General features: G+C 48.5%; 1 protein-coding gene across 1 annotated transcript in view; it reads right to left on the bottom strand.

The window, feature by feature from the left end:
- LOC109885032 (neuropilin-2) overlaps nucleotides 1-26,707 on the bottom strand; it is a 331,344-nt gene that overhangs the window by 13,598 nt on the left and 291,039 nt on the right. Inside the window, 1 exon segment of the mRNA XM_031801847.1 lies at nucleotides 16,346-16,408. Within this exon segment, the coding sequence (XP_031657707.1) occupies nucleotides 16,346-16,408 (63 nt within the window).

Below are 26,707 nucleotides of genomic sequence, written 5' to 3'. Positions count from 1 at the left end.
CTCTGCCTCTAACCCTATTACAGGGGCTGAGTCACTATCTAACGTTAGCTTGCTGTCTCTGCCTGGCCGGTTCCCCTCTGTCCACTGGGATTCTCTGCCTCTAACCCTATTACAGGGGCTGAGTCACTATCTAACGTTAGCTTGCTGTCTCTGCCTGGCCGGTTCCCCTCTGTCCACTGGGATTCTCTGCCTCTAACCCCATTAAAGGGCTGAGTCACTATCTAACGTTAGCTTGCTGTCTCTGCCTGGCCGGTTCCCCTCTGTCCACTGGGATTCTCTGCCTCTAACCCTATTACTGGGGCTGAGTCACTATCTAACGTTAGCTTGCTGTCTCTGCCTGGCCGGCTCCCCTCTGTCCACTGGGATTCTCTGCCTCTAACCCTATTACAGGGGCTGAGTCACTATCTAACGTTAGCTTGCTGTCTCTGCCTGGCCGGTTCCCCTCTGTCCACTGGGATTCTCTGCCTCTAACCCCATTACAGGGGCTGAGTCACTATCTAACGTTAGCTTGCTGTCTCTGCCTGGCCGGTTCCCCTCTGTCCACTGGGATTCTCTGCCTCTAACCCCATTACAGGGGCTGAGTCACTATCTAACGTTAGCTTGCTGTCTCTGCCTGGCCGGTTCCCCTCTGTCCACTGGGATTCTCTGCCTCTAACCCTATTACAGGGGCTGAGTCACTATCTAACGTTAGCTTGCTGTCTCTGCCTGGCCGGCTCCCCTCTGTCCACTGGGATTCTCTGCCTCTAACCCTATTACAGGGGCTGAGTCACTATCTAACGTTAGCTTGCTGTCTCTGCCTGGCCGGCTCCCCTCTGTCCACTGGGATTCTCTGCCTCTAACCCTATTACAGGGGCTGAGTCACTATCTAACGTTAGCTTGCTGTCTCTGCCTGGCCGGCTCCCCTCTGTCCACTGGGATTCTCTGCCTCTAACCCTATTACAGGGGCTGAGTCACTATCTAACGTTAGCTTGCTGTCTCTGCCTGGCCGGTTCCCCTCTGTCCACTGGGATTCTCTGCCTCTAACCCTATTACAGGGGCTGAGTCACTATCTAACGTTAGCTTGCTGTCTCTGCCTGGCCGGCTCCCCTCTGTCCACTGGGATTCTCTGCCTCTAACCCTATTACAGGGGCTGAGTCACTATCTAACGTTAGCTTGCTGTCTCTGCCTGGCCGGTTCCCCTCTGTCCACTGGGATTCTCTGCCTCTAACCCTATTACAGGGGCTGAGTCACTATCTAACGTTAGCTTGCTGTCTCTGCCTGGCCGGTTCCCCTCTGTCCACTGGGATTCTCTGCCTCTAACCCCATTAAAGGGCTGAGTCACTATCTAACGTTAGCTTGCTGTCTCTGCCTGGCCGGTTCCCCTCTGTCCACTGGGATTCTCTGCCTCTAACCCTATTACTGGGGCTGAGTCACTATCTAACGTTAGCTTGCTGTCTCTGCCTGGCCGGCTCCCCTCTGTCCACTGGGATTCTCTGCCTCTAACCCTATTACAGGGGCTGAGTCACTATCTAACGTTAGCTTGCTGTCTCTGCCTGGCCGGTTCCCCTCTGTCCACTGGGATTCTCTGCCTCTAACCCCATTACAGGGGCTGAGTCACTATCTAACGTTAGCTTGCTGTCTCTGCCTGGACGGTTCCCCTCTGTCCACTGGGATTCTCTGCCTCTAACCCCATTACAGGGGCTGAGTCACTATCTAACGTTAGCTTGCTGTCTCTGCCTGGCCGGTTCCCCTCTGTCCACTGGGATTCTCTGCCTCTAACCCTATTACAGGGGCTGAGTCACTATCTAACGTTAGCTTGCTGTCTCTGCCTGGCCGGTTCCCCTCTGTCCACTGGGATTCTCTGCCTCTAACCCCATTAAAGGGCTGAGTCACTATCTAACGTTAGCTTGCTGTCTCTGCCTGGCCGGTTCCCCTCTGTCCACTGGGATTCTCTGCCTCTAACCCTATTACTGGGGCTGAGTCACTATCTAACGTTAGCTTGCTGTCTCTGCCTGGCCGGCTCCCCTCTGTCCACTGGGATTCTCTGCCTCTAACCCTATTACAGGGGCTGAGTCACTATCTAACGTTAGCTTGCTGTCTCTGCCTGGCCGGTTCCCCTCTGTCCACTGGGATTCTCTGCCTCTAACCCCATTACAGGGGCTGAGTCACTATCTAACGTTAGCTTGCTGTCTCTGCCTGGCCGGTTCCCCTCTGTCCACTGGGATTCTCTGCCTCTAACCCCATTACAGGGGCTGAGTCACTATCTAACGTTAGCTTGCTGTCTCTGCCTGGCCGGTTCCCCTCTGTCCACTGGGATTCTCTGCCTCTAACCCTATTACAGGGGCTGAGTCACTATCTAACGTTAGCTTGCTGTCTCTGCCTGGCCGGCTCCCCTCTGTCCACTGGGATTCTCTGCCTCTAACCCTATTACAGGGGCTGAGTCACTATCTAACGTTAGCTTGCTGTCTCTGCCTGGCCGGCTCCCCTCTGTCCACTGGGATTCTCTGCCTCTAACCCTATTACAGGGGCTGAGTCACTATCTAACGTTAGCTTGCTGTCTCTGCCTGGCCGGCTCCCCTCTGTCCACTGGGATTCTCTGCCTCTAACCCTATTACAGGGGCTGAGTCACTATCTAACGTTAGCTTGCTGTCTCTGCCTGGCCGGTTCCCCTCTGTCCACTGGGATTCTCTGCCTCTAACCCTATTACAGGGGCTGAGTCACTATCTAACGTTAGCTTGCTGTCTCTGCCTGGCCGGTTCCCCTCTGTCCACTGGGATTCTCTGCCTCTAACCCTATTACTGGGGCTGAGTCACTATCTAACGTTAGCTTGCTGTCTCTGCCTGGCCGGCTCCCCTCTGTCCACTGGGATTCTCTGCCTCTAACCCTATTACATGGGCTGAGTCACTATCTAACGTTAGCTTGCTGTCTCTGCCTGGCCGGTTCCCCTCTGTCCACTGGGATTCTCTGTCTCTAACCCCATTACAGGGGCTGAGTCACTATCTAACGTTAGCTTGCTGTCTCTGCCTGGCCGGTTCCCCTCTGTCCACTGGGATTCTCTGCCTCTAACCCCATTACAGGGGCTGAGTCACTATCTAACGTTAGCTTGCTGTCTCTGCCTGGCCGGTTCCCCTCTGTCCACTGGGATTCTCTGCCTCTAACCCTATTACAGGGGCTGAGTCACTATCTAACGTTAGCTTGCTGTCTCTGCCTGGCCGGCTCCCCTCTGTCCACTGGGATTCTCTGCCTCTAACCCTATTACAGGGGCTGAGTCACTATCTAACGTTAGCTTGCTGTCTCTGCCTGGCCGGCTCCCCTCTGTCCACTGGGATTCTCTGCCTCTAACCCTATTACAGGGGCTGAGTCACTATCTAACGTTAGCTTGCTGTCTCTGCCTGGCCGGCTCCCCTCTGTCCACTGGGATTCTCTGCCTCTAACCCTATTACAGGGGCTGAGTCACTATCTAACGTTAGCTTGCTGTCTCTGCCTGGCCGGTTCCCCTCTGTCCACTGGGATTCTCTGCCTCTAACCCTATTACAGGGGCTGAGTCACTATCTAACGTTAGCTTGCTGTCTCTGCCTGGCCGGTTCCCCTCTGTCCACTGGGATTCTCTGCCTCTAACCCCATTACAGGGGCTGAGTCACTATCTAACGTTAGCTTGCTGTCTCTGCCTGGCCGGCTCCCCTCTGTCCACTGGGATTCTCTGCCTCTAACCCTATTACAGGGGCTGAGTCACTATCTAACGTTAGCTTGCTGTCTCTGCCTGGCCGGCTCCCCTCTGTCCACTGGGATTCTCTGCCTCTAACCCTATTACAGGGGCTGAGTCACTATCTAACGTTAGCTTGCTGTCTCTGCCTGGCCGGCTCCCCTCTGTCCACTGGGATTCTCTGCCTCTAACCCTATTACAGGGGCTGAGTCACTATCTAACGTTAGCTTGCTGTCTCTGCCTGGCCGGTTCCCCTCTGTCCACTGGGATTCTCTGCCTCTAACCCTATTACAGGGGCTGAGTCACTATCTAACGTTAGCTTGCTGTCTCTGCCTGGCCGGTTCCCCTCTGTCCACTGGGATTCTCTGCCTCTAACCCTATTACTGGGGCTGAGTCACTATCTAACGTTAGCTTGCTGTCTCTGCCTGGCCGGCTCCCCTCTGTCCACTGGGATTCTCTGCCTCTAACCCTATTACATGGGCTGAGTCACTATCTAACGTTAGCTTGCTGTCTCTGCCTGGCCGGTTCCCCTCTGTCCACTGGGATTCTCTGTCTCTAACCCCATTACAGGGGCTGAGTCACTATCTAACGTTAGCTTGCTGTCTCTGCCTGGCCGGTTCCCCTCTGTCCACTGGGATTCTCTGCCTCTAACCCCATTACAGGGGCTGAGTCACTATCTAACGTTAGCTTGCTGTCTCTGCCTGGCCGGTTCCCCTCTGTCCACTGGGATTCTCTGCCTCTAACCCTATTACAGGGGCTGAGTCACTATCTAACGTTAGCTTGCTGTCTCTGCCTGGCCGGCTCCCCTCTGTCCACTGGGATTCTCTGCCTCTAACCCTATTACAGGGGCTGAGTCACTATCTAACGTTAGCTTGCTGTCTCTGCCTGGCCGGCTCCCCTCTGTCCACTGGGATTCTCTGCCTCTAACCCTATTACAGGGGCTGAGTCACTATCTAACGTTAGCTTGCTGTCTCTGCCTGGCCGGCTCCCCTCTGTCCACTGGGATTCTCTGCCTCTAACCCTATTACAGGGGCTGAGTCACTATCTAACGTTAGCTTGCTGTCTCTGCCTGGCCGGTTCCCCTCTGTCCACTGGGATTCTCTGCCTCTAACCCTATTACAGGGGCTGAGTCACTATCTAACGTTAGCTTGCTGTCTCTGCCTGGCCGGTTCCCCTCTGTCCACTGGGATTCTCTGCCTCTAACCCTATTACAGGGGCTGAGTCACTATCTAACGTTAGCTTGCTGTCTCTGCCTGGCCGGTTCCCCTCTGTCCACTGGGATTCTCTGCCTCTAACCCCATTAAAGGGCTGAGTCACTATCTAACGTTAGCTTGCTGTCTCTGCCTGGCCGGTTCCCCTCTGTCCACTGGGATTCTCTGCCTCTAACCCTATTACTGGGGCTGAGTCACTATCTAACGTTAGCTTGCTGTCTCTGCCTGGCCGGCTCCCCTCTGTCCACTGGGATTCTCTGCCTCTAACCCTATTACAGGGGCTGAGTCACTATCTAACGTTAGCTTGCTGTCTCTGCCTGGCCGGTTCCCCTCTGTCCACTGGGATTCTCTGCCTCTAACCCCATTACAGGGGCTGAGTCACTATCTAACGTTAGCTTGCTGTCTCTGCCTGGCCGGTTCCCCTCTGTCCACTGGGATTCTCTGCCTCTAACCCCATTACAGGGGCTGAGTCACTATCTAACGTTAGCTTGCTGTCTCTGCCTGGCCGGTTCCCCTCTGTCCACTGGGATTCTCTGCCTCTAACCCTATTACAGGGGCTGAGTCACTATCTAACGTTAGCTTGCTGTCTCTGCCTGGCCGGCTCCCCTCTGTCCACTGGGATTCTCTGCCTCTAACCCTATTACAGGGGCTGAGTCACTATCTAACGTTAGCTTGCTGTCTCTGCCTGGCCGGCTCCCCTCTGTCCACTGGGATTCTCTGCCTCTAACCCTATTACAGGGGCTGAGTCACTATCTAACATTAGCTTGCTGTCTCTGCCTGGCCGGTTCCCCTCTGTCCACTGGGATTCTCTGCCTCTAACCCTATTACAGGGGCTGAGTCACTATCTAACGTTAGCTTGCTGTCTCTGCCTGGCCGGTTCCCCTCTGTCCACTGGGATTCTCTGCCTCTAACCCTATTACAGGGGCTGAGTCACTATCTAACGTTAGCTTGCTGTCTCTGCCTGGCCGGTTCCCCTCTGTCCACTGGGATTCTCTGCCTCTAACCCCATTAAAGGGCTGAGTCACTATCTAACGTTAGCTTGCTGTCTCTGCCTGGCCGGTTCCCCTCTGTCCACTGGGATTCTCTGCCTCTAACCCTATTACTGGGGCTGAGTCACTATCTAACGTTAGCTTGCTGTCTCTGCCTGGCCGGCTCCCCTCTGTCCACTGGGATTCTCTGCCTCTAACCCTATTACAGGGGCTGAGTCACTATCTAACGTTAGCTTGCTGTCTCTGCCTGGCCGGTTCCCCTCTGTCCACTGGGATTCTCTGCCTCTAACCCCATTACAGGGGCTGAGTCACTATCTAACGTTAGCTTGCTGTCTCTGCCTGGCCGGTTCCCCTCTGTCCACTGGGATTCTCTGCCTCTAACCCCATTACAGGGGCTGAGTCACTATCTAACGTTAGCTTGCTGTCTCTGCCTGGCCGGTTCCCCTCTGTCCACTGGGATTCTCTGCCTCTAACCCTATTACAGGGGCTGAGTCACTATCTAACGTTAGCTTGCTGTCTCTGCCTGGCCGGCTCCCCTCTGTCCACTGGGATTCTCTGCCTCTAACCCTATTACAGGGGCTGAGTCACTATCTAACGTTAGCTTGCTGTCTCTGCCTGGCCGGCTCCCCTCTGTCCACTGGGATTCTCTGCCTCTAACCCTATTACAGGGGCTGAGTCACTATCTAACGGTAGCTTGCTGTCTCTGCCTGGCCGGCTCCCCTCTGTCCACTGGGATTCTCTGCCTCTAACCCTATTACAGGGGCTGAGTCACTATCTAAAGTTAGCTTGCTGTCTCTGCCTGGCCGGCTCCCCTCTGTCCACTGGGATTCTCTGCCTCTAACCCCATTACAGGGGCTGAGTCACTATCTAACGTTAGCTTGCTGTCTCTGCCTGGCCGGCTCCCCTCTGTCCACTGGGATTCTCTGCCTCTAACCCTATTACAGGGGCTGAGTCACTATCTAACGTTAGCTTGCTGTCTCTGCCTGGCCGGCTCCCCTCTGTCCACTGGGATTCTCTGCCTCTAACCCTATTACAGGGGCTGAGTCACTATCTAACGTTAGCTTGCTGTCTCTGCCTGGCCGGTTCCCCTCTGTCCACTGGGATTCTCTGCCTCTAACCCTATTACAGGGGCTGAGTCACTATCTAACGTTAGCTTGCTGTCTCTGCCTGGCCGGTTCCCCTCTGTCCACTGGGATTCTCTGCCTCTAACCCTATTACAGGGGCTGAGTCACTATCTAACGTTAGCTTGCTGTCTCTGCCTGGCCGGTTCCCCTCTGTCCACTGGGATTCTCTGCCTCTAACCCCATTACAGGGGCTGAGTCACTATCTAACGTTAGCTTGCTGTCTCTGCCTGGCCGGTTCCCCTCTGTCCACTGGGATTCTCTGCCTCTAACCCTATTACAGGGGCTGAGTCACTATCTAACGTTAGCTTGCTGTCTCTGCCTGGCCGGTTCCCCTCTGTCCACTGGGATTCTCTGCCTCTAACCCCATTACAGGGGCTGAGTCACTATCTAACGTTAGCTTGCTGTCTCTGCCTGGCCGGTTCCCCTCTTCCACTGGGATTCTCTGCCTCTAACCCTATTACAGGGGCTGAGTCACTATCTAACGTTAGCTTGCTGTCTCTGCCTGGCCGGCTCCCCTCTGTCCACTGGGATTCTCTGCCTCTAACCCTATTACAGGGGCTGAGTCACTATCTAACGTTAGCTTGCTGTCTCTGCCTGGCCGGCTCCCCTCTGTCCACTGGGATTTTCTGCCTCTAACCCTATTACAGGGGCTGAGTCACTATCTAACGTTAGCTTGCTGTCTCTGCCTGGCCGGCTCCCCTCTGTCCACTGGGATTCTCTGCCTCTAACCCTATTACAGGGGCTGAGTCACTATCTAACGTTAGCTTGCTGTCTCTGCCTGGCCGGCTCCCCTCTGTCCACTGGGATTCTCTGCCTCTAACCCTATTACAGGGGCTGAGTCACTATCTAACGTTAGCTTGCTGTCTCTGCCTGGCCGGCTCCCCTCTGTCCACTGGGATTCTCTGCCTCTAACCCCATTACAGGGGCTGAGTCACTATCTAACGTTAGCTTGCTGTCTCTGCCTGGCCGGCTCCCCTCTGTCCACTGGGATTCTCTGCCTCTAACCCTATTACATGGGCTGAGTCACTATCTAACGTTAGCTTGCTGTCTCTGCCTGGCCGGCTCCCCTCTGTCCACTGGGATTCTCTGCCTCTAACCCTATTACAGGGGCTGAGTCACTATCTAACGTTAGCTTGCTGTCTCTGCCTGGCCGGCTCCCCTCTGTCCACTGGGATTCTCTGCCTCTAACCCTATTACAGGGGCTGAGTCACTATCTAACGTTAGCTTGCTGTCTCTGCCTGGCCGGTTCCCCTCTGTCCACTGGGATTCTCTGCCTCTAACCCCATTAAAGGGCTGAGTCACTATCTAACGTTAGCTTGCTGTCTCTGCCTGGCCGGTTCCCCTCTGTCCACTGGGATTCTCTGCCTCTAACCCTATTACTGGGGCTGAGTCACTATCTAACGTTAGCTTGCTGTCTCTGCCTGGCCGGCTCCCCTCTGTCCACTGGGATTCTCTGCCTCTAACCCTATTACAGGGGCTGAGTCACTATCTAACGTTAGCTTGCTGTCTCTGCCTGGCCGGTTCCCCTCTGTCCACTGGGATTCTCTGCCTCTAACCCCATTACAGGGGCTGAGTCACTATCTAACGTTAGCTTGCTGTCTCTGCCTGGCCGGTTCCCCTCTGTCCACTGGGATTCTCTGCCTCTAACCCCATTACAGGGGCTGAGTCACTATCTAACGTTAGCTTGCTGTCTCTGCCTGGCCGGTTCCCCTCTGTCCACTGGGATTCTCTGCCTCTAACCCTATTACAGGGGCTGAGTCACTATCTAACGTTAGCTTGCTGTCTCTGCCTGGCCGGCTCCCCTCTGTCCACTGGGATTCTCTGCCTCTAACCCTATTACAGGGGCTGAGTCACTATCTAACGTTAGCTTGCTGTCTCTGCCTGGCCGGCTCCCCTCTGTCCACTGGGATTCTCTGCCTCTAACCCTATTACAGGGGCTGAGTCACTATCTAACGGTAGCTTGCTGTCTCTGCCTGGCCGGCTCCCCTCTGTCCACTGGGATTCTCTGCCTCTAACCCTATTACAGGGGCTGAGTCACTATCTAAAGTTAGCTTGCTGTCTCTGCCTGGCCGGCTCCCCTCTGTCCACTGGGATTCTCTGCCTCTAACCCCATTACAGGGGCTGAGTCACTATCTAACGTTAGCTTGCTGTCTCTGCCTGGCCGGCTCCCCTCTGTCCACTGGGATTCTCTGCCTCTAACCCTATTACAGGGGCTGAGTCACTATCTAACGTTAGCTTGCTGTCTCTGCCTGGCCGGCTCCCCTCTGTCCACTGGGATTCTCTGCCTCTAACCCTATTACAGGGGCTGAGTCACTATCTAACGTTAGCTTGCTGTCTCTGCCTGGCCGGTTCCCCTCTGTCCACTGGGATTCTCTGCCTCTAACCCTATTACAGGGGCTGAGTCACTATCTAACGTTAGCTTGCTGTCTCTGCCTGGCCGGTTCCCCTCTGTCCACTGGGATTCTCTGCCTCTAACCCTATTACAGGGGCTGAGTCACTATCTAACGTTAGCTTGCTGTCTCTGCCTGGCCGGTTCCCCTCTGTCCACTGGGATTCTCTGCCTCTAACCCCATTACAGGGGCTGAGTCACTATCTAACGTTAGCTTGCTGTCTCTGCCTGGCCGGTTCCCCTCTGTCCACTGGGATTCTCTGCCTCTAACCCTATTACAGGGGCTGAGTCACTATCTAACGTTAGCTTGCTGTCTCTGCCTGGCCGGTTCCCCTCTGTCCACTGGGATTCTCTGCCTCTAACCCCATTACAGGGGCTGAGTCACTATCTAACGTTAGCTTGCTGTCTCTGCCTGGCCGGTTCCCCTCTTCCACTGGGATTCTCTGCCTCTAACCCTATTACAGGGGCTGAGTCACTATCTAACGTTAGCTTGCTGTCTCTGCCTGGCCGGCTCCCCTCTGTCCACTGGGATTCTCTGCCTCTAACCCTATTACAGGGGCTGAGTCACTATCTAACGTTAGCTTGCTGTCTCTGCCTGGCCGGCTCCCCTCTGTCCACTGGGATTTTCTGCCTCTAACCCTATTACAGGGGCTGAGTCACTATCTAACGTTAGCTTGCTGTCTCTGCCTGGCCGGCTCCCCTCTGTCCACTGGGATTCTCTGCCTCTAACCCTATTACAGGGGCTGAGTCACTATCTAACGTTAGCTTGCTGTCTCTGCCTGGCCGGCTCCCCTCTGTCCACTGGGATTCTCTGCCTCTAACCCTATTACAGGGGCTGAGTCACTATCTAACGTTAGCTTGCTGTCTCTGCCTGGCCGGCTCCCCTCTGTCCACTGGGATTCTCTGCCTCTAACCCCATTACAGGGGCTGAGTCACTATCTAACGTTAGCTTGCTGTCTCTGCCTGGCCGGCTCCCCTCTGTCCACTGGGATTCTCTGCCTCTAACCCTATTACATGGGCTGAGTCACTATCTAACGTTAGCTTGCTGTCTCTGCCTGGCCGGCTCCCCTCTGTCCACTGGGATTCTCTGCCTCTAACCCTATTACAGGGGCTGAGTCACTATCTAACGTTAGCTTGCTGTCTCTGCCTGGCCGGCTCCCCTCTGTCCACTGGGATTCTCTGCCTCTAACCCTATTACAGGGGCTGAGTCACTATCTAACGTTAGCTTGCTGTCTCTGCCTGGCCGGCTCCCCTCTGTCCACTGGGATTCTCTGCCTCTAACCCTATTACAGGGGCTGAGTCACTATCTAATGTTAGCTTGCTGTCTCTGCCTGGCCGGCTCCCCTCTGTCCACTGGGATTCTCTGCCTCTAACCCTATTACAGGGGCTGAGTCACTATCTAACGTTAGCTTGCTGTCTCTGCCTGGCCGGCTCCCCTCTGTCCACTGGGATTCTCTGCCTCTAACCCTATTACAGGGGCTGAGTCACTATCTAACGTTAGCTTGCTGTCTCTGCCTGGCCGGCTCCCCTCTGTCCACTGGGACTCTCTGCCTCTAACCCTATTACAGGGGCTGAGTCACTATCTAACGTTAGCTTGCTGTCTCTGCCTGGCCGGCTCCCCTCTGTCCACTGGGATTCTCTGCCTCTAACCCTATTACAGGGGCTGAGTCACTATCTAACGTTAGCTTGCTGTCTCTGCCTGGCCGGCTCCCCTCTGTCCACTGGGATTCTCTGCCTCTAACCCTATTACAGGGGCTGAGTCACTATCTAACGTTAGCTTGCTGTCTCTGCCTGGCCGGCTCCCCTCTGTCCACTGGGACTCTCTGCCTCTAACCCTATTACAGGGGCTGAGTCACTATCTAACGTTAGCTTGCTGTCTCTGCCTGGCCGGCTCCCCTCTGTCCACTGGGATTCTCTGCCTCTAACCCTATTACAGGGGCTGAGTCACTATCTAACGTTAGCTTGCTGTCTCTGCCTGGCCGGCTCCCCTCTGTCCACTGGGATTCTCTGCCTCTAACCCTATTACAGGGGCTGAGTCACTATCTAACGTTAGCTTGCTGTCTCTGCCTGGCCGGTTCCCCTCTGTCCACTGGGATTCTCTGCCTCTAACCCCATTACAGGGGCTGAGTCACTATCTAACGTTAGCTTGCTGTCTCTGCCTGGCCGGTTCCCCTCTGTCCACTGGGATTCTCTGCCTCTAACCCTATTACAGGGGCTGAGTCACTATCTAACGTTAGCTTGCTGTCTCTGCCTGGCCGGCTCCTCTCTGTCCACTGGGATTCTCTGCCTCTAACCCTATTACAGGGGCTGAGTCACTATCTAACGTTAGCTTGCTGTCTCTGCCTGGCCGGTTCCCCTCTGTCCACTGGGATTCTCTGCCTCTAACCCTATTACAGGGGCTGAGTCACTATCTAACGTTAGCTTGCTGTCTCTGCCTGGCCGGCTCCCCTCTGTCCACTGGGATTCTCTGCCTCTAACCCTATTACAGGGGCTGAGTCACTATCTAACGTTAGCTTGCTGTCTCTGCCTGGCCGGCTCCCCTCTGTCCACTGGGATTCTCTGCCTCTAACCCTATTACAGGGGCTGAGTCACTATCTAACGTTAGCTTGCTGTCTCTGCCTGGCCGGCTCCCCTCTGTCCACTGGGATTCTCTGCCTCTAACCCTATTACAGGGGCTGAGTCACTATCTAACGTTAGCTTGCTGTCTCTGCCTGGCCGGTTCCCCTCTGTCCACTGGGATTCTCTGCCTCTAACCCTATTACAGGGGCTGAGTCACTATCTAACGTTAGCTTGCTGTCTCTGCCTGGCCGGTTCCCCTCTGTCCACTGGGATTCTCTGCCTCTAACCCCATTACAGGGGCTGAGTCACTATCTAACGTTAGCTTGCTGTCTCTGCCTGGCCGGTTCCCCTCTGTCCACTGGGATTCTCTGCCTCTAACCCTATTACAGGGGCTGAGTCACTATCTAACGTTAGCTTGCTGTCTCTGCCTGGCCGGCTCCTCTCTGTCCACTGGGATTCTCTGCCTCTAACCCTATTACAGGGGCTGAGTCACTATCTAACGTTAGCTTGCTGTCTCTGCCTGGCCGGCTCCCCTCTGTCCACTGGGATTCTCTGCCTCTAACCCTATTACAGGGGCTGAGTCACTATCTAACGTTAGCTTGCTGTCTCTGCCTGGCCGGCTCCCCTCTGTCCACTGGGATTCTCTGCCTCTAACCCTATTACAGGGGCTGAGTCACTATCTAACGTTAGCTTGCTGTCTCTGCCTGGCCGGCTCCCCTCTGTCCACTGGGATTCTCTGCCTCTAACCCTATTACAGGGGCTGAGTCACTATCTAACGTTAGCTTGCTGTCTCTGCCTGGCCGGCTCCCCTCTGTCCAATATGATTCTCTGCCTCTAACCCCATTACAGGGGCTGAGTCACTATCTAACGTTAGCTTGCTGTCTCTGCCTGGCCGGCTCCCCTCTGTCCACTGGGATTCTCTGCCTCTAACCCCATTACAGGGGCTGAGTCACTATCTAACTTTAGCTTGCTGTCTCTGCCTGGCCGGTTCCCCTCTGTCCACTGGGATTCTCTGCCTCTAACCCTATTACAGGGGCTGAGTCACTATCTAACGTTAGCTTGCTGTCTCTGCCTGGCCGGCTCCCTTCTGTCCACTGGGATTCTCTGCCTCTAACCCTATTACAGGGGCTGAGTCACTATCTAACGTTAGCTTGCTGTCTCTGCCTGGCCGGCTCCCCTCTGTCCACTGGGATTCTCTGCCTCTAACCCTATTACAGGGGCTGAGTCACTATCTAACGTTAGCTTGCTGTCTCTGCCTGGCCGGCTCCCCTCTGTCCACTGGGATTCTCTGCCTCTAACCCTATTACAGGGGCTGAGTCACTATCTAACGTTAGCTTGCTGTCTCTGCCTGGCCGGCTCCCCTCTGTCCACTGGGATTCTCTGCCTCTAACCCTATTACAGGGGCTGAGTCACTATCTATCGTTAGCTTGCTGTCTCTGCCTGGCCGGTTCCCCTCTGTCCACTGGGATTCTCTGCCTCTAACCCTATTACAGGGGCTGAGTCACTATCTAACGTTAGCTTGCTGTCTCTGCCTGGCCGGCTCCCTTCTGTCCACTGGGATTCTCTGCCTCTAACCCTATTACAGGGGCTGAGTCACTATCTAACGTTAGCTTGCTGTCTCTGCCTGGCCGGCTCCCCTCTGTCCACTGGGATTCTCTGCCTCTAACCCTATTACAGGGGCTGAGTCACTATCTAACGTTAGCTTGCTGTCTCTGCCTGGCCGGTTCCCCTCTGTCCACTGGGATTCTCTGCCTCTAACCCTATTACAGGGGCTAGTGTCAGTCTGTTATATCTGGTGTAATTCTCCTGTCTTATCTGGTGTAATTCTCCTGTCTTATCTGGTGTAATTCTCCTGTCTTATCTGGTGTAATTCTCCTGTCTTATCTGGTGTAATTCTCCTGTCTTACAGTGCCTTGCGAAAGTATTCGGCCCCCTTGAACTTTGCGACCTTTTGCCACATTTCAGGCTTCAAACATAAAGATATAAAACTGTATTTTTTTGTGAAGAATCAACAACAAGTGGGACACAATCATGAAGTGGAACGACATTTATTGGATATTTCAAACTTTTTTAACAAATCAAAAACGGAAAAATTGGGCGTGCAAAATTATTCAGCCCCCTTAAGTTAATACTTTGTAGCGCCACCTTTTGCTGCGATTACAGCTATAAGTCGCTTGGGTTATGTCTCTATCAGTTTTGCACATCGAGAGACGGAATTTGTTTTTCCCATTCCTCCTTGCAAAACAGCTCGAGCTCAGTGAGGTTGGATGGAGAGCATTTGTGAACAGCAGTTTTCAGTTCTTTCCACAGATTCTCGATTGGATTCAGGTCTGGACTTTGACCTGGCCATTCTAACACCTGGATATGTTTATATATCACCTGGATATATAATTAAAAGTTGACCATATTCATCTATCAGCTTGAGGTGATTGTACTGCAACTCTGCATTCAAGTTGCTTGACATAGTCGTTTCAAAGAGCTGTCAGTCAAGGCGAACTCATGAATATAAGCTCCCCGCCCACTCAGTCTGTATTTTCAAACTTCCTGGTAGTTAGCCATGAGAGAAGAAGTACTTTTCAGGACCTTTAACATGGCACTATTCTTGACAGAATTAAGTCCCTAACTCCCTAGAAAGGCCAAAACCTAGGAAGAAACCTAGAGAGGAACCAGGCTATGAGGAGTGGCCAGTCCTCTTCTGGCTGTGCCGGGTGGAGATTATAACAGTACATGGCCAAGATGTTCAAACGTTCATAGATGACCAGCAGGGTCAAATAATAATCACAGAGGTTGTAAAGGGTGCAACAGGTCAGCACCTCAGAAGTAAATGTCAGTTGGCTTTTCATAGCCGATCATTCAGAGGGAGAGGGAGCGGGATGGGAGAACTACAGGGAGCATACTTAAGATCACACAGGACGCCAGATAAGACAGGAGAATTACACCAGATACAGTGCCTTGCGAAAGTATTCGGCCCCCTTGAACTTTACGACCTTTTGCCACATTTCAGGCTTCAAACATAAAGATATAAAACTGTATTTTTTTGTGAAGAATCAACAACAAGTGGGACACAATCATGAAGTGGAACGACATTTATTGGATATTTCAAACTTTTTTAACAAATCAAAAACTGAAAAATTGGGCGTGCAAAATTATTCAGCCCCCTTAAATTAATACTTTGTAGCGCCACCTTTTGCTGCAATTACAGCTGTAAGTCGCTTGGGGTATGTCTCTATCAGTTTTGCACATCGAGAGACTGAAATTTTTTCCCATTCTTCCTTGCAAAACAGCTCGAGCTCAGTGAGGTTGGATGGAGAGCATTTGTGAACAGCAGTTTTCAGTTCTTTCCACAGATTCTCGATTGGATTCAGGTCTGGACTTTGACTTGGCCATTCTAACACCTGGATATGTTTATTTCTGAACCATTCCATTGTAGATTTTGCTTTATGTTTTGGATCATTGTCTTGTTGGAAGACAAATCTCCATCCCAGTCTCAGGTCTTTTGCAGACTCCATCAGGTTTTCTTCCAGAATTGTCCTGTATTTGGCTCCATCCATCTTCCCATCAATTTTAACCATCTTCCCTGTCTCTGCTGAAGAAAAGCATGCCCAAACCATGATGCTGCCACCACCATGTTTGACAGTGGGGATGGTGTGTTCAGGGTGATGCGCTGTGTTGCTTTTACGCCAAACATAACGTTTTGCATTGTTGCCAAAAAGTTCAATTTTGGTTTCATCTGACCAGAGCACCTTCGTCCACATGTTAGGTGTGTCTCCCAGGTGGCTTGTGGCAAACTTTAAACAACACTTTTTATGGATATCTTTAAGAAATGGCTTTCTTCTTGCCACTCTTCCATAAAGGCCAGATTTGTGCAATATACGACTGATTGTTGTCCTATGGACAGAGTCTCCCACCTCAGCTGTAGATCTCTGCAGTTCATCCAGAGTGATCATGGGCCTCTTGGCTGCATCTCTGATCAGTCTTCTCCTTGTATGAGCTGAAAGTTTAGAGGGACGGCCAGGTCTTGGTAGATTTGCAGTGGTCTGATACTCCTTCCATTTCAATATTATCGCTTGCACAGTGCTCCTTGGGATGTTTAAAGCTTGGGAAATCTTTTTGTATCCAAATCCGGCTTTAAACTTCTTCACAACAGTATCTCGGACCTGCCTGGTGTGTTCATTGTTCTTCATGATGCTCTCTGCGCTTTTAACGGACCTCTGAGACTATCACAGTGCAGGTGCATTTATACAGAGACTTGATTACACACAGGTGGATTGTATTTATCATCATTAGTCATTTAGGTCAACATTGGATCATTCAGAGATCCTAATTAAACACAGCAGAAACTGTCTGCTACGTCACATGATCAGATCGGCATCGCCGTAGCGACGTCTTACCTCCGTTCACACGTTCCCTGCCGTTGAAAAGTGGTTTATTTCCAAAGTCGATAGGTCTCCAATCTGAAGGAAAAAAACAGGTTGAAACAGGTAGAAACAGGTAGAAACAGGTTGAAACAGGTTGAAACAGGTAGAAACAGGTTGAAACAGGTTGAAACAGGTTGAAACAGGTTGATGTGAGAAAAGGGACCAGACTTTCTACTGGTAGTTAAGTTAACTAGTTAGTTAACTAGTTAGTTCACCAATAGTTATACGACTACAAATGGATGAAGCAGCACGGACACGGCGTGATGAAAATGACAGTGTAGAGACGCTTCTCACGTAAGTTGGTAACGTGACTATTCATTCACAATGGGAGGGGGAGGGGCATAATTCAACTCTATTCATTCACAATGTGAGGGGGAGGGGCATAATTCAACACTATTCATTCACAATGGGAGGGGGAGGGGCATAATTCAACACTATTCATTCACAATGGGAGGGGCATAATTCAACACTATTCATTCACAATGGGAGGGGGAGGGGCATAATTCAACACTATTCATTCACAATGGGAGGGGCATAATTCAACACTATTCATTCACAATGGGAGGGGCATAATTCAACACGGTTTGACGTCAAGAAATACACAGTAGCTTTTGTTTGACCATCTGAAACTTGACATGATTTTTATATGAACCACCAAACCAGAGCAGATAATACTTTAGGAGGACAATTATTTTAAGAAAAATATCCCTTTAATAGCACATTCCAATAGCACAATGTCATATATCCAAGACCGTGAAATTCAACAGATATAATTCCTTATGTCTTTGAAACAGACTGTGGTGCAGCATGGGTAATGCAGTTAACAGTTAAACGGACACACAGTCAAGTCAAGGCCTTACATTCACAAAGAAGACTTCGCAAAGTAAGTAACAAAAGGCTGCGTCTGAAATGACATCATTATTCTCTGTATTAGCATAGGGTACCAATTAAATGACATCATTATTCTCTGTATTAGCATAGGGTACCATTTAAATGACATCATTATTCTCTGTATTAGCATAGGGTACCAATTAAATGACATCCTACATTATTCTCTATATTAGCGTAGGGTGCCATTTTGGAAGCACACAGTACAAAACTCTAGAGGCCTCGAAGCCAGGTAAGATGACCCTGATAGAGAAACGAGACCTCTGACATCAAGGTTTCACCACTCACATTTTAATAGTTTGGTTTTGATTCTTCTTTGAATCTATGACATCCTTGAATCTTTTATTCATTAAAAAAAACCATTAGATAAGAACAGTGAGAAGGAAACAGAAACAGAGAAACATCAATGGACATATTGTGTGGAATCTTCATCAAGCAACGTCTATATCCTCTCCATGCTCAGCAGTAGGGTTTATTATAGGGTTCCTAACATCCTAACATCTTATTATAGGGGTCCTAACATCCTAACATCTTATTATAGGGCTCCTAACATCCTAACATCTTATTATAGTGGTCCTAACATCATAACATCTAATTATAGGGGTCCTAACATCCTAACATTTTATTATAGTGGTACCAATATCCTAACATCTTATTATAGGGGTCCTAACATCCTAACATCTTATTATAGGGGTCCTAACATTCTAACATCTTATTATAGTGGTACTAATATCCTAACATCGTATTATAGGGGTCCTAACATCCTAACATCTTATTATAGGAGTCCTAACATCTTATTATAGGGGTCCTAACATCCTAACATCTTATTATAGGGGTCCTAACATCCTAACATCTTATTATAGGGGTCCTAACATCCTAACATCTTATTATAGGGCTCCTAACATCCTAACATCTTATTATAGGGGTCCTAACATCCTAACATCTTATTATAGGGCTCCTAATATCCTAACATCTTATTATAGGGGTCTTAACATCTTATTATAGGGGTCCTAACATCTTATTATAGGGGTCCTAACATCCTAACATCTTATTATAGGGGTCCTAACATCTTATTATAGGGGTCCTAACATCCTAACATCTTATTATAGGGGTCCTAACATCCTAACATCTTATTATAGGGGTCCTAACATCCTAACATCTTATTATAGTGGTACTAATATTCTAACATCTTATTATAGGGGTCCTAATATCCTAACATCTTATTATAGGAGTCCTAACATCCTAACATCTTATTATAGTGGTACTAATATCCTAACATCTTATTATAGGGGTCCTAACATCTTATTATAGGGGTCCTAACATCCTAACATCTTATTATAGGGGTCCTAACATCCTAACATCTTATTATAGGGCTCCTAATATCCTAACATCTTATTATAGGGCTCCTAACATCCTAAAACTATTTTCTGTCTACTTCCATACTGAGTGGTAGAAGAATGAAAGAGTTTTACTCAGGCAGAGCCATGGACGGCTGCTTGGCACTATACGGCTCTTTCCATTTGAGTCCCCTCTTAGTGTTTTAGCTCAATCATTTCACTTTGATGAGCATCATCTCAAATGGCACCCTAATTCCCTATATAGTGCATTACTTTTGACCAGGGCTCGATAGGAGTCTGTTCAAACGTAATGAGGAAATAGGGTGCAATTTGGGATGAAGACCAAAGTGACTGGGAAAGAAGTGCTTACTGCAGATTTAATAAATGTGATCAGATCCATTAACTAATTAGAATGATTAAAAGTCTTTCAACAACTGTCATCTGAGAGAAGGGAAGCAGGCAGCCTTGGCTGATTTTAAAAGCGTTGTGACAACATGCCATTTAATTTTCTCTCCATATCGAAAGTTTGCAAAAAAAGTATGTATAAAAGAAAGCTGCTCCAGGGACCGGCCATAAATGAACACATAGATACGTTTAAGTCATTGATTAGAAGATGAAGGCTGAATATGGACTGATAAATCATAGCCGTGTGCTGCAATGGGGAGCTAAGATGGCTGGGACAAGACAAAAAGCAACAAAATGAGCACAAATTCAACAATATCAAGCATTTCATGGTCAAGACTACGCCCGTTGTATACAGAGTGACAAATAACAATGTCTTTGATTTGAATCAAGAAACAAATATCTATATTGTCAAAGGAAAGTCTGAAGTCAAAATCATGTAATAGTAGACAAAATATATAAACCTTATTTCAGCTAAGATGGGACCTAGATTCTAGACCGTCTAGCTAGATAACTATTCTGTATTTCAGATGAGATGGGACCCAGATTCTAGACCGTCTAGCTAGTTAACTATTCTGTATTTCAGCTAAGATGGGACCCAGATTCTAGACCGTCTAGCTAGTTAACTATTCTGTATTTCAGCTAAGATGGGACCCAGATTCTAGACCGTCTAGCTAGTTAACTATTCTGTATTTCAGATGAGATGGGACCCAGATTCTAGACCGTCTAGCTAGTTAACTATTCTGTATTTCAGCTAAGATGGGACCCAGATTCTAGACCGCCTAGCTAGTTAACTATTCTGTATTTCAGCTAAGATGGGACCCAGATTCTAGACCGCCTAGCTAGATAACTATTCTGTATTTCAGATGAGATGGGACCCAGATTCTAGACCATCTAGCTAGTTAACTATTCTGTATTTCAGCTAAGATGGGACCCAGATTCTAGACCGCCTAGCTAGTTAACTATTCTGTATTTCAGCTAAGATGGGACCCAGATTCTAGACCGCCTAGCTAGATAACTATTCTGTATTTCAGATGAGATGGGACCCAGATTCTAGACCGTCTAGCTAGTTAACTATTCTGTATTTCAGATGAGATGGGACCCAGATTCTAGACTGTCTAGCTAGTTAACTATTCTGTATTTCAGATGAGATGGGACCCAGATTCTAGACCGTCTAGCTAGTTAACTATTCTGTATTCAGATGAGATGGGACCCAGATTCTAGACCGTCTAGCTAGTTAACTATTCTGTATTCAGCTAAGATGGGACCCAGATTCTAGACCATCTAGCTAGTTAACTATTTTGTTAACTAGTTTAGCTGTGTTATTGTATGGGGTTAGACAGATGGAGAGCGTTTCTTCTCACAAGTGTGTTACACTATGTGATTTTGAGCTGGGTCAGGTGGTCTCTCTCTGTGCAGCTGTTCTTCTCTCTGTCCGTCCGTCCAGAACTTCCATGCTATTCAGGAAATGTGAAACCTGTAACGTATTCGAATCTTCTGAAGTTTGTAACTTCCACTTTGAAATTTCAGAAAACAAACAGTTTTTTCCCTTATCAAAAATGTCAATTAATCCACCTAATAATTCACATTTCCTGTTGCTGAATGATTATTTTACTGCTGTAGCAAACTGGCTCAAATTAAGATCCTACATCTGTAAGTGGTATTCAGATAAACATCTCCAAAATGGACAACTGTGATGCGGTCCTCTAGGCTTCAAAATGGATTTTCCGGACAAGAAACAGCCATAGCATATTTCTTTAAGCAATGAAACAGTGAGAAAACAACTGTTTAAGTCCTGTAGGCTTCTGGATATATTGAGCTATTAAATCTCTCGCTCTCCCAATAGTATCAGTGTGTCTGTGATTGGTGGTTTCACCCTGCTCTCTCTAACACCATCTGCGTCCCAAATGAAACCCTATTCCCTATATAATGCACTACTACTGTGTATAGGGAATAGGGTGCCATTTGGGACAAATCCACTATCACAGCTCTATCTTACTGTTGTATTAAACTCTGTTGATATATCATAGGAAACAGAGGTACGTTCAACAACTCAAAAACACAGTTACAACAACATGGTAGAGAGGAGACAACATGGTAGAGAGGAGACAACAACATGGTAGAGAGGAGACAACATGGTAGAGAGGAGACAACAACATGGTAGAGAGGAGACAACAACATGGTAGAGAGGAGACAACAACATGGTAGAGAGGAGACAACATGGTAGAGAGGAGACAACAACATGGTAGAGAGGAGACAACATGGTAGAGAGGAGACAACAACATGGTAGAGAGGAGACAACAACATGGTAGAGAGGAGACAACAACCTGGTAGAGAGGAGACAACAACATGGTAGAGAGGAGACAACATGGTAGAGAGGAGACAACAACATGGTAGAGAGCAGACAACATGGTAGAGAGGAGACAACAACATGGTAGAGGGGAGACAACAACATGGTAGAGAAGAGACAACAACATGGTAGAGAGGAGACAACAACATGGTAGAGAGGAGACAACAACATGGTAGAGAGGAGACAACAACATGGTAGAGAGGAGACAACATGGTAGAGAGGAGACAACAACATGGTAGAGAGGAGACAACAACATGGTAGAGAGGAGACAACATGGTAGAGAGGAGACAACAACATGGTAGAGAGGAGACAACATGGTAGAGAGGAGACAACATGGTAGAGAGGAGACAACATGGTAGAGAGGAGACAACAACATGGTAGAGAGGAGACAAAATGGTAGAGAGGAGACAACAACATGGTAGAGAGGAGACAACATGGTAGAGAGGAGACAACAACATGGTAGAGAGGAGACAACAACATGGTAGAGAGGAGACAACAACATGGTAGAGAGGAGACAACAACATGGTAGAGAGGAGACAACATGGTTAGAGAGGAGACAACATAGTAGAGAGGAGACAACAACATGGTAGAGAGGAGACAACATGGTAGAGAGGAGACAACAACATGGTAGAGAGGAGACAACATGGTAGAGAGGAGACAACAACATGGTAGAGAGGAGACAACAACATGGTAGAGAGGAGACAACAACATGGTAGAGAGGAGACAACAACATGGTAGAGAGGAGACAACATGGTAGAGAGGAGACAACATAGTAGAGAGGAGACAACAACATGGTAGAGAGGAGACAACATGGTAGAGAGGAGACAACAACATGGTAGAGAGGAGACAACATGGTAGAGAGGAGACAACAACATGGTAGAGAGGAGACAACATGGTAGAGAGGAGACAACAACATGGTAGAGAGGAGACAACAACATGGTAGAGAGGAGTCAACAACATGGTAGAGAGGAGACAACAACATGGTAGAGAGGAGACAACAACATGGTAGAGAGGAGACAACATGGTAGAGAGGAGACAACAACATGGTAGAGAGGAGACAACAACATGGTAGAGAGGAGACATGGTAGAGAGGAGACAACAACATGGTAGAGAGGAGACAACATGGTAGAGAGGAGACAACAACATGGTAGAGAGGAGACAACAACATGGTAGAGAGGAGACAACAACATGGTAGAGGGGAGACAACAACATGGTAGAGAGGAGACAACAACATGGTAGAGAGGAGACAACAACATGGTAGAGAGGAGACAACAACATGGTAGAGGGGAGACAACAACATGGTAGAGAGGAGACAACATGGTAGAGAGGAGACAACAACATGGTAGAGGGGAGACAACAACATGGTAGAGGGGAGACAACAACATGGTAGAGAGGAGACAACATGGTAGAGAGGAGACAACAACATGGTAGAGAGGAGACAACAACAAGGTAGAGAGGAGACAACAACATGGTAGAGAGGACACAACAACATGGTAGAGAGGAGACAACAACATGGTAGAGAGGAGACAACAACATGGTAGAGAGGAGACAACAACATGGTAGAGAGGAGACAACAACATGGTAGAGAGGAGACAACAACATGGTAGAGAGGAGACAACAACATGGTAGAGAGGAGACAACATGGTAGAGAGGAGACAACAACATGGTAGAGAGGAGACAACATGGTAGAGAGGAGACAACAACATGGTAGAGAGGAGACAACAACATGGTAGAGAGGAGACAACAACATGGTAGAGAGGAGACAACAACATGGTAGAGAGGAGACAACAACATGGTAGAGGGGAGACAACAACATGGTAGAGAGGAGACAACAACATGGTAGAGAGGAGACAACAACATGGTAGAGAGGAGACAACAACATGGTAGAGGGGAGACAACAACATGGTAGAGAGGAGACAACATGGTAGAGAGGAGACAACATGGTAGAGAGGAGACAACAACATGGTAGAGGGGAGACAACAACATGGTAGAGGGGAGACAACAACATGGTAGAGAGGAGACAACATGGTAGAGAGGAGACAACAACATGGTAGAGAGGAGACAACAACATGGTAGAGAGGAGACAACAACATGGTAGAGAGGACACAACAACATGGTAGAGAGGAGACAACAACATGGTAGAGAGGAGACAACAACATGGTAGAGAGGAGACAACAACATGGTAGAGAGGAGACAACAACATGGTAGAGAGGAGACAACAACATGGTAGAGAGGAGACAACAACATGGTAGAGAGGAGACAACAACATGGTAGAGAGGAGACAACATGGTAGAGAGGAGACAACAACATGGTAGAGAGGAGACAACATGGTAGAGAGGAGACAACAACATGGTAGAGAGGAGACAACAACATGGTAGAGAGGAGACAACATGGTAGAGAGGAGACAACAACATGGTAGAGAGGAGACAACAACATGGTAGAGAGGAGACAACAACATGGTAGAGAGGAGACAACAACATGGTAGAGAGGAGACAACATGGTAGAGAGGAGACAACAACATGGTAGAGAGGAGACAACATGGTAGAGAGGAGACAACAACATGGTAGAGAGGAGACAACATGGTAGAGAGGAGACAACAACATGGTATCGAGACAGTGCCGTTGGTATACGTTGACTCAACACATATAGAGCCTCTTATCAACCAGGGCCCGGCTTCCCAAAACATCTTAAAAGGCTACGGTCATCGTTAGGCCTCCGAACTGTTTCCCAAAATCATCATTACTAAAGTTAGTCTTGAAAGCGTTCGTTATCGACTGCGTTAGGCCACTCGTAGAACAGCTAAGTGCGTTGTTAGATTTTTTTGTTGACCTCCCACGTCAATTTATACACAGAACATTTCAACCCCGGTAACTTCAGAACCAAAGTGACCACAAATACAAAGCGGACAATTTCTTAACACAACAAGATGCTTCAAATGAAAACCCAGCCAAACTAACCAATCAGACAACCATCTCTGCAGCACTCTACCAATCAGACAACCATCTCAGCAGCACTCCACCAATCAGACAACCATCTCTGCAGCACTCCACCAATCAGGCCTTTATGGTAAAGTGGCCAGACAGAAGCTAATCCTCAGTAAAAGGCACATGACAGCCCGCTTGGAGCTTGCCAAAAGGCACCTAAAGGACTCTCAGACCATGAGAAACAAGATTCTCTGGTCTAATGAAACCAAGATTGAACTCTTTGGCTTGAATGCAAAGCGTCACGTCTGGTGGAAACCTGGCACCATCTCTACTGTGGTGGTGACAGGATCATGCTGTGGGGATGTTTTTCAGCAGCAGGGAGACTAGTCAGGGTCGAGGGAAAGATGAACGGAACAAAGTACAAATAGATCCTTGATGAAAACCTGCTCCAGAGCACTCAGGATCTCAGACTGGGGTGAAGGTTCACCTTCCAACAGGACAACGACACTAAGCACACAGCCAAGAAAACGCAGGAATGGCTTCGGGACAAGTCTCTGAATGTCCTTGAGTGGCCCAGCCAGAGCCCGGACTTGAACCCGATCGAACATCTCTGGAGAGACCTGAAAATAACTGTGCAGCGAAGCTCCCCATCCAACCTGACAGAGCTTGAGAGGATCTGCAGAGAAGAACAGGAGAAACTCCCCAAATACAGGTGTACCAAGCTTGTAGCGTCAAACCCAAGAAGACTGGAGGCTGTAGTCCCTTTCAAAGATGCTTCAACAAAGTACTGAGTAAAGCGTCTGAATACTTGTGCGAATTTTTTTTAAAGAAAAAGGTTTTGCTTTGTGATTATGGGGTATTGTGATGTCATTATGGGGTATTGTAATGTCATTATGGGGTATTGTGATGTCATTATGGGGTATTGTAATGTCATTATGGGGTATTGTAATGTCATTATGGGGTATTGTGATGTCATTATGGGGTATTGTAATGTCATTATGGGGTATTGTAATGTCATTATGGGGTATTGTGATGTCATTATGGGGTATTGTAATGTCATTATGGGGTATTGTAATGTCATTATGGGGTATTGTGATGTCATTATGTGGTATTGTAATGTCATTATGGGGTATTGTGATGTCGTTATGGGGTATTGTAATGTCATTATGGGGTATTGTGACGTCGTTATGGGGTATTGTGATGTCATTATGGGGTATTGTAATGTCATTATGGGGTATTGTGATGTCGTTATGGGGTATTGTGACGTCGTTATGGGGTATTGTAATGTCATTATGGGGTATTGTGACGTCGTTATGGGGTATTGTGATGTCATTATGGGGTATTGTAATGTCATTATGGGGTATTGTGATGTCGTTATGGGGTATTGTGATGTCGTTATGGGGTTTTGTAATGTCATTATGGGGTATTGTGATGTCGTTATGGGGTATTGTGATGTGGTTATGGGGTATTGTGACGTCGTTATGGGGTATTGTGATGTCATTATGGGGTATTGTAATGTCATTATGGGGTATTGTGATGTCGTTATGGGGTATTGTGATGTCGTTATGGGGTTTTGTAATGTCATTATGGGGTATTGTGATGTCGTTATGGGGTATTGTGATGTGGTTATGGGGTATTGTGATGTCGTTATGGGGTATTGTGATGTCGTTATGGGGTATTGTGATGTCGTTATGGGGTATTGTGATGTCGTTATGGGGTATTGTGATGTCGTTATGGGGTATTGTGTGTAGGTTGATGATGAAAAAATACTATTTAATCCATTTATAGAATGAGGCTGTAACGTAACAAAATGTGGAAAAAGTCAAGGGGTCTGAATACTTTCTGAATGCAGTGCATGGCTAGTATAGACTACATAGACCCATATATGGGAATATTGATTTCATGTTAATTCAATTGAGTTTTCTTTAGCTATTTGTTTGCTGTGTCTAAAATTTGCCTCAATATATTTCATGATTTGTAACGGGATCAATAGTGTGCCAAATCATTGACTTAATCTATTATTATAGAGCTGACTCAATATTTGCTGCCATCGGTGATAATATCTCTCTAGGAGCTGATCTGTTGTAATTATGTTGGAATAATTCTAATGTTAAAGGTAAGATTGGAAAGGGGGAACGCTGATCCGTGTAAACGATGTGCTCTGAGAGTCGGGAAGCAAGTTCAGGGAGTGGTTTAGTGTTTAGTGTTTTAGAGTGTTTAAATAAATAAACCTAACATGATCTAAAACAAGAAGACACTAACAACAGAACCAAAGGGTAGTGACATATATAGGGCAGGTAATCAAGGAGGTGATGGAGTCCAGGTGACTGTCATGATGAGCTGTTGCACGTAACGATGGTGACAGGTGTGTGTCATAATGATCAGCCTGGTGAGCGAGAGACCGGGAGAGGGAGCAGACGTGACGAACCAAGAG

This window comes from Oncorhynchus kisutch, linkage group LG2, assembly GCF_002021735.2.
Source record: "Oncorhynchus kisutch isolate 150728-3 linkage group LG2, Okis_V2, whole genome shotgun sequence".
NCBI lineage: Eukaryota > Metazoa > Chordata > Actinopteri > Salmoniformes > Salmonidae > Oncorhynchus > Oncorhynchus kisutch.
The sequence above is the reverse complement of the archived record's forward strand: the minus strand, read 5'-3'. Positions and strand labels throughout refer to the sequence as shown.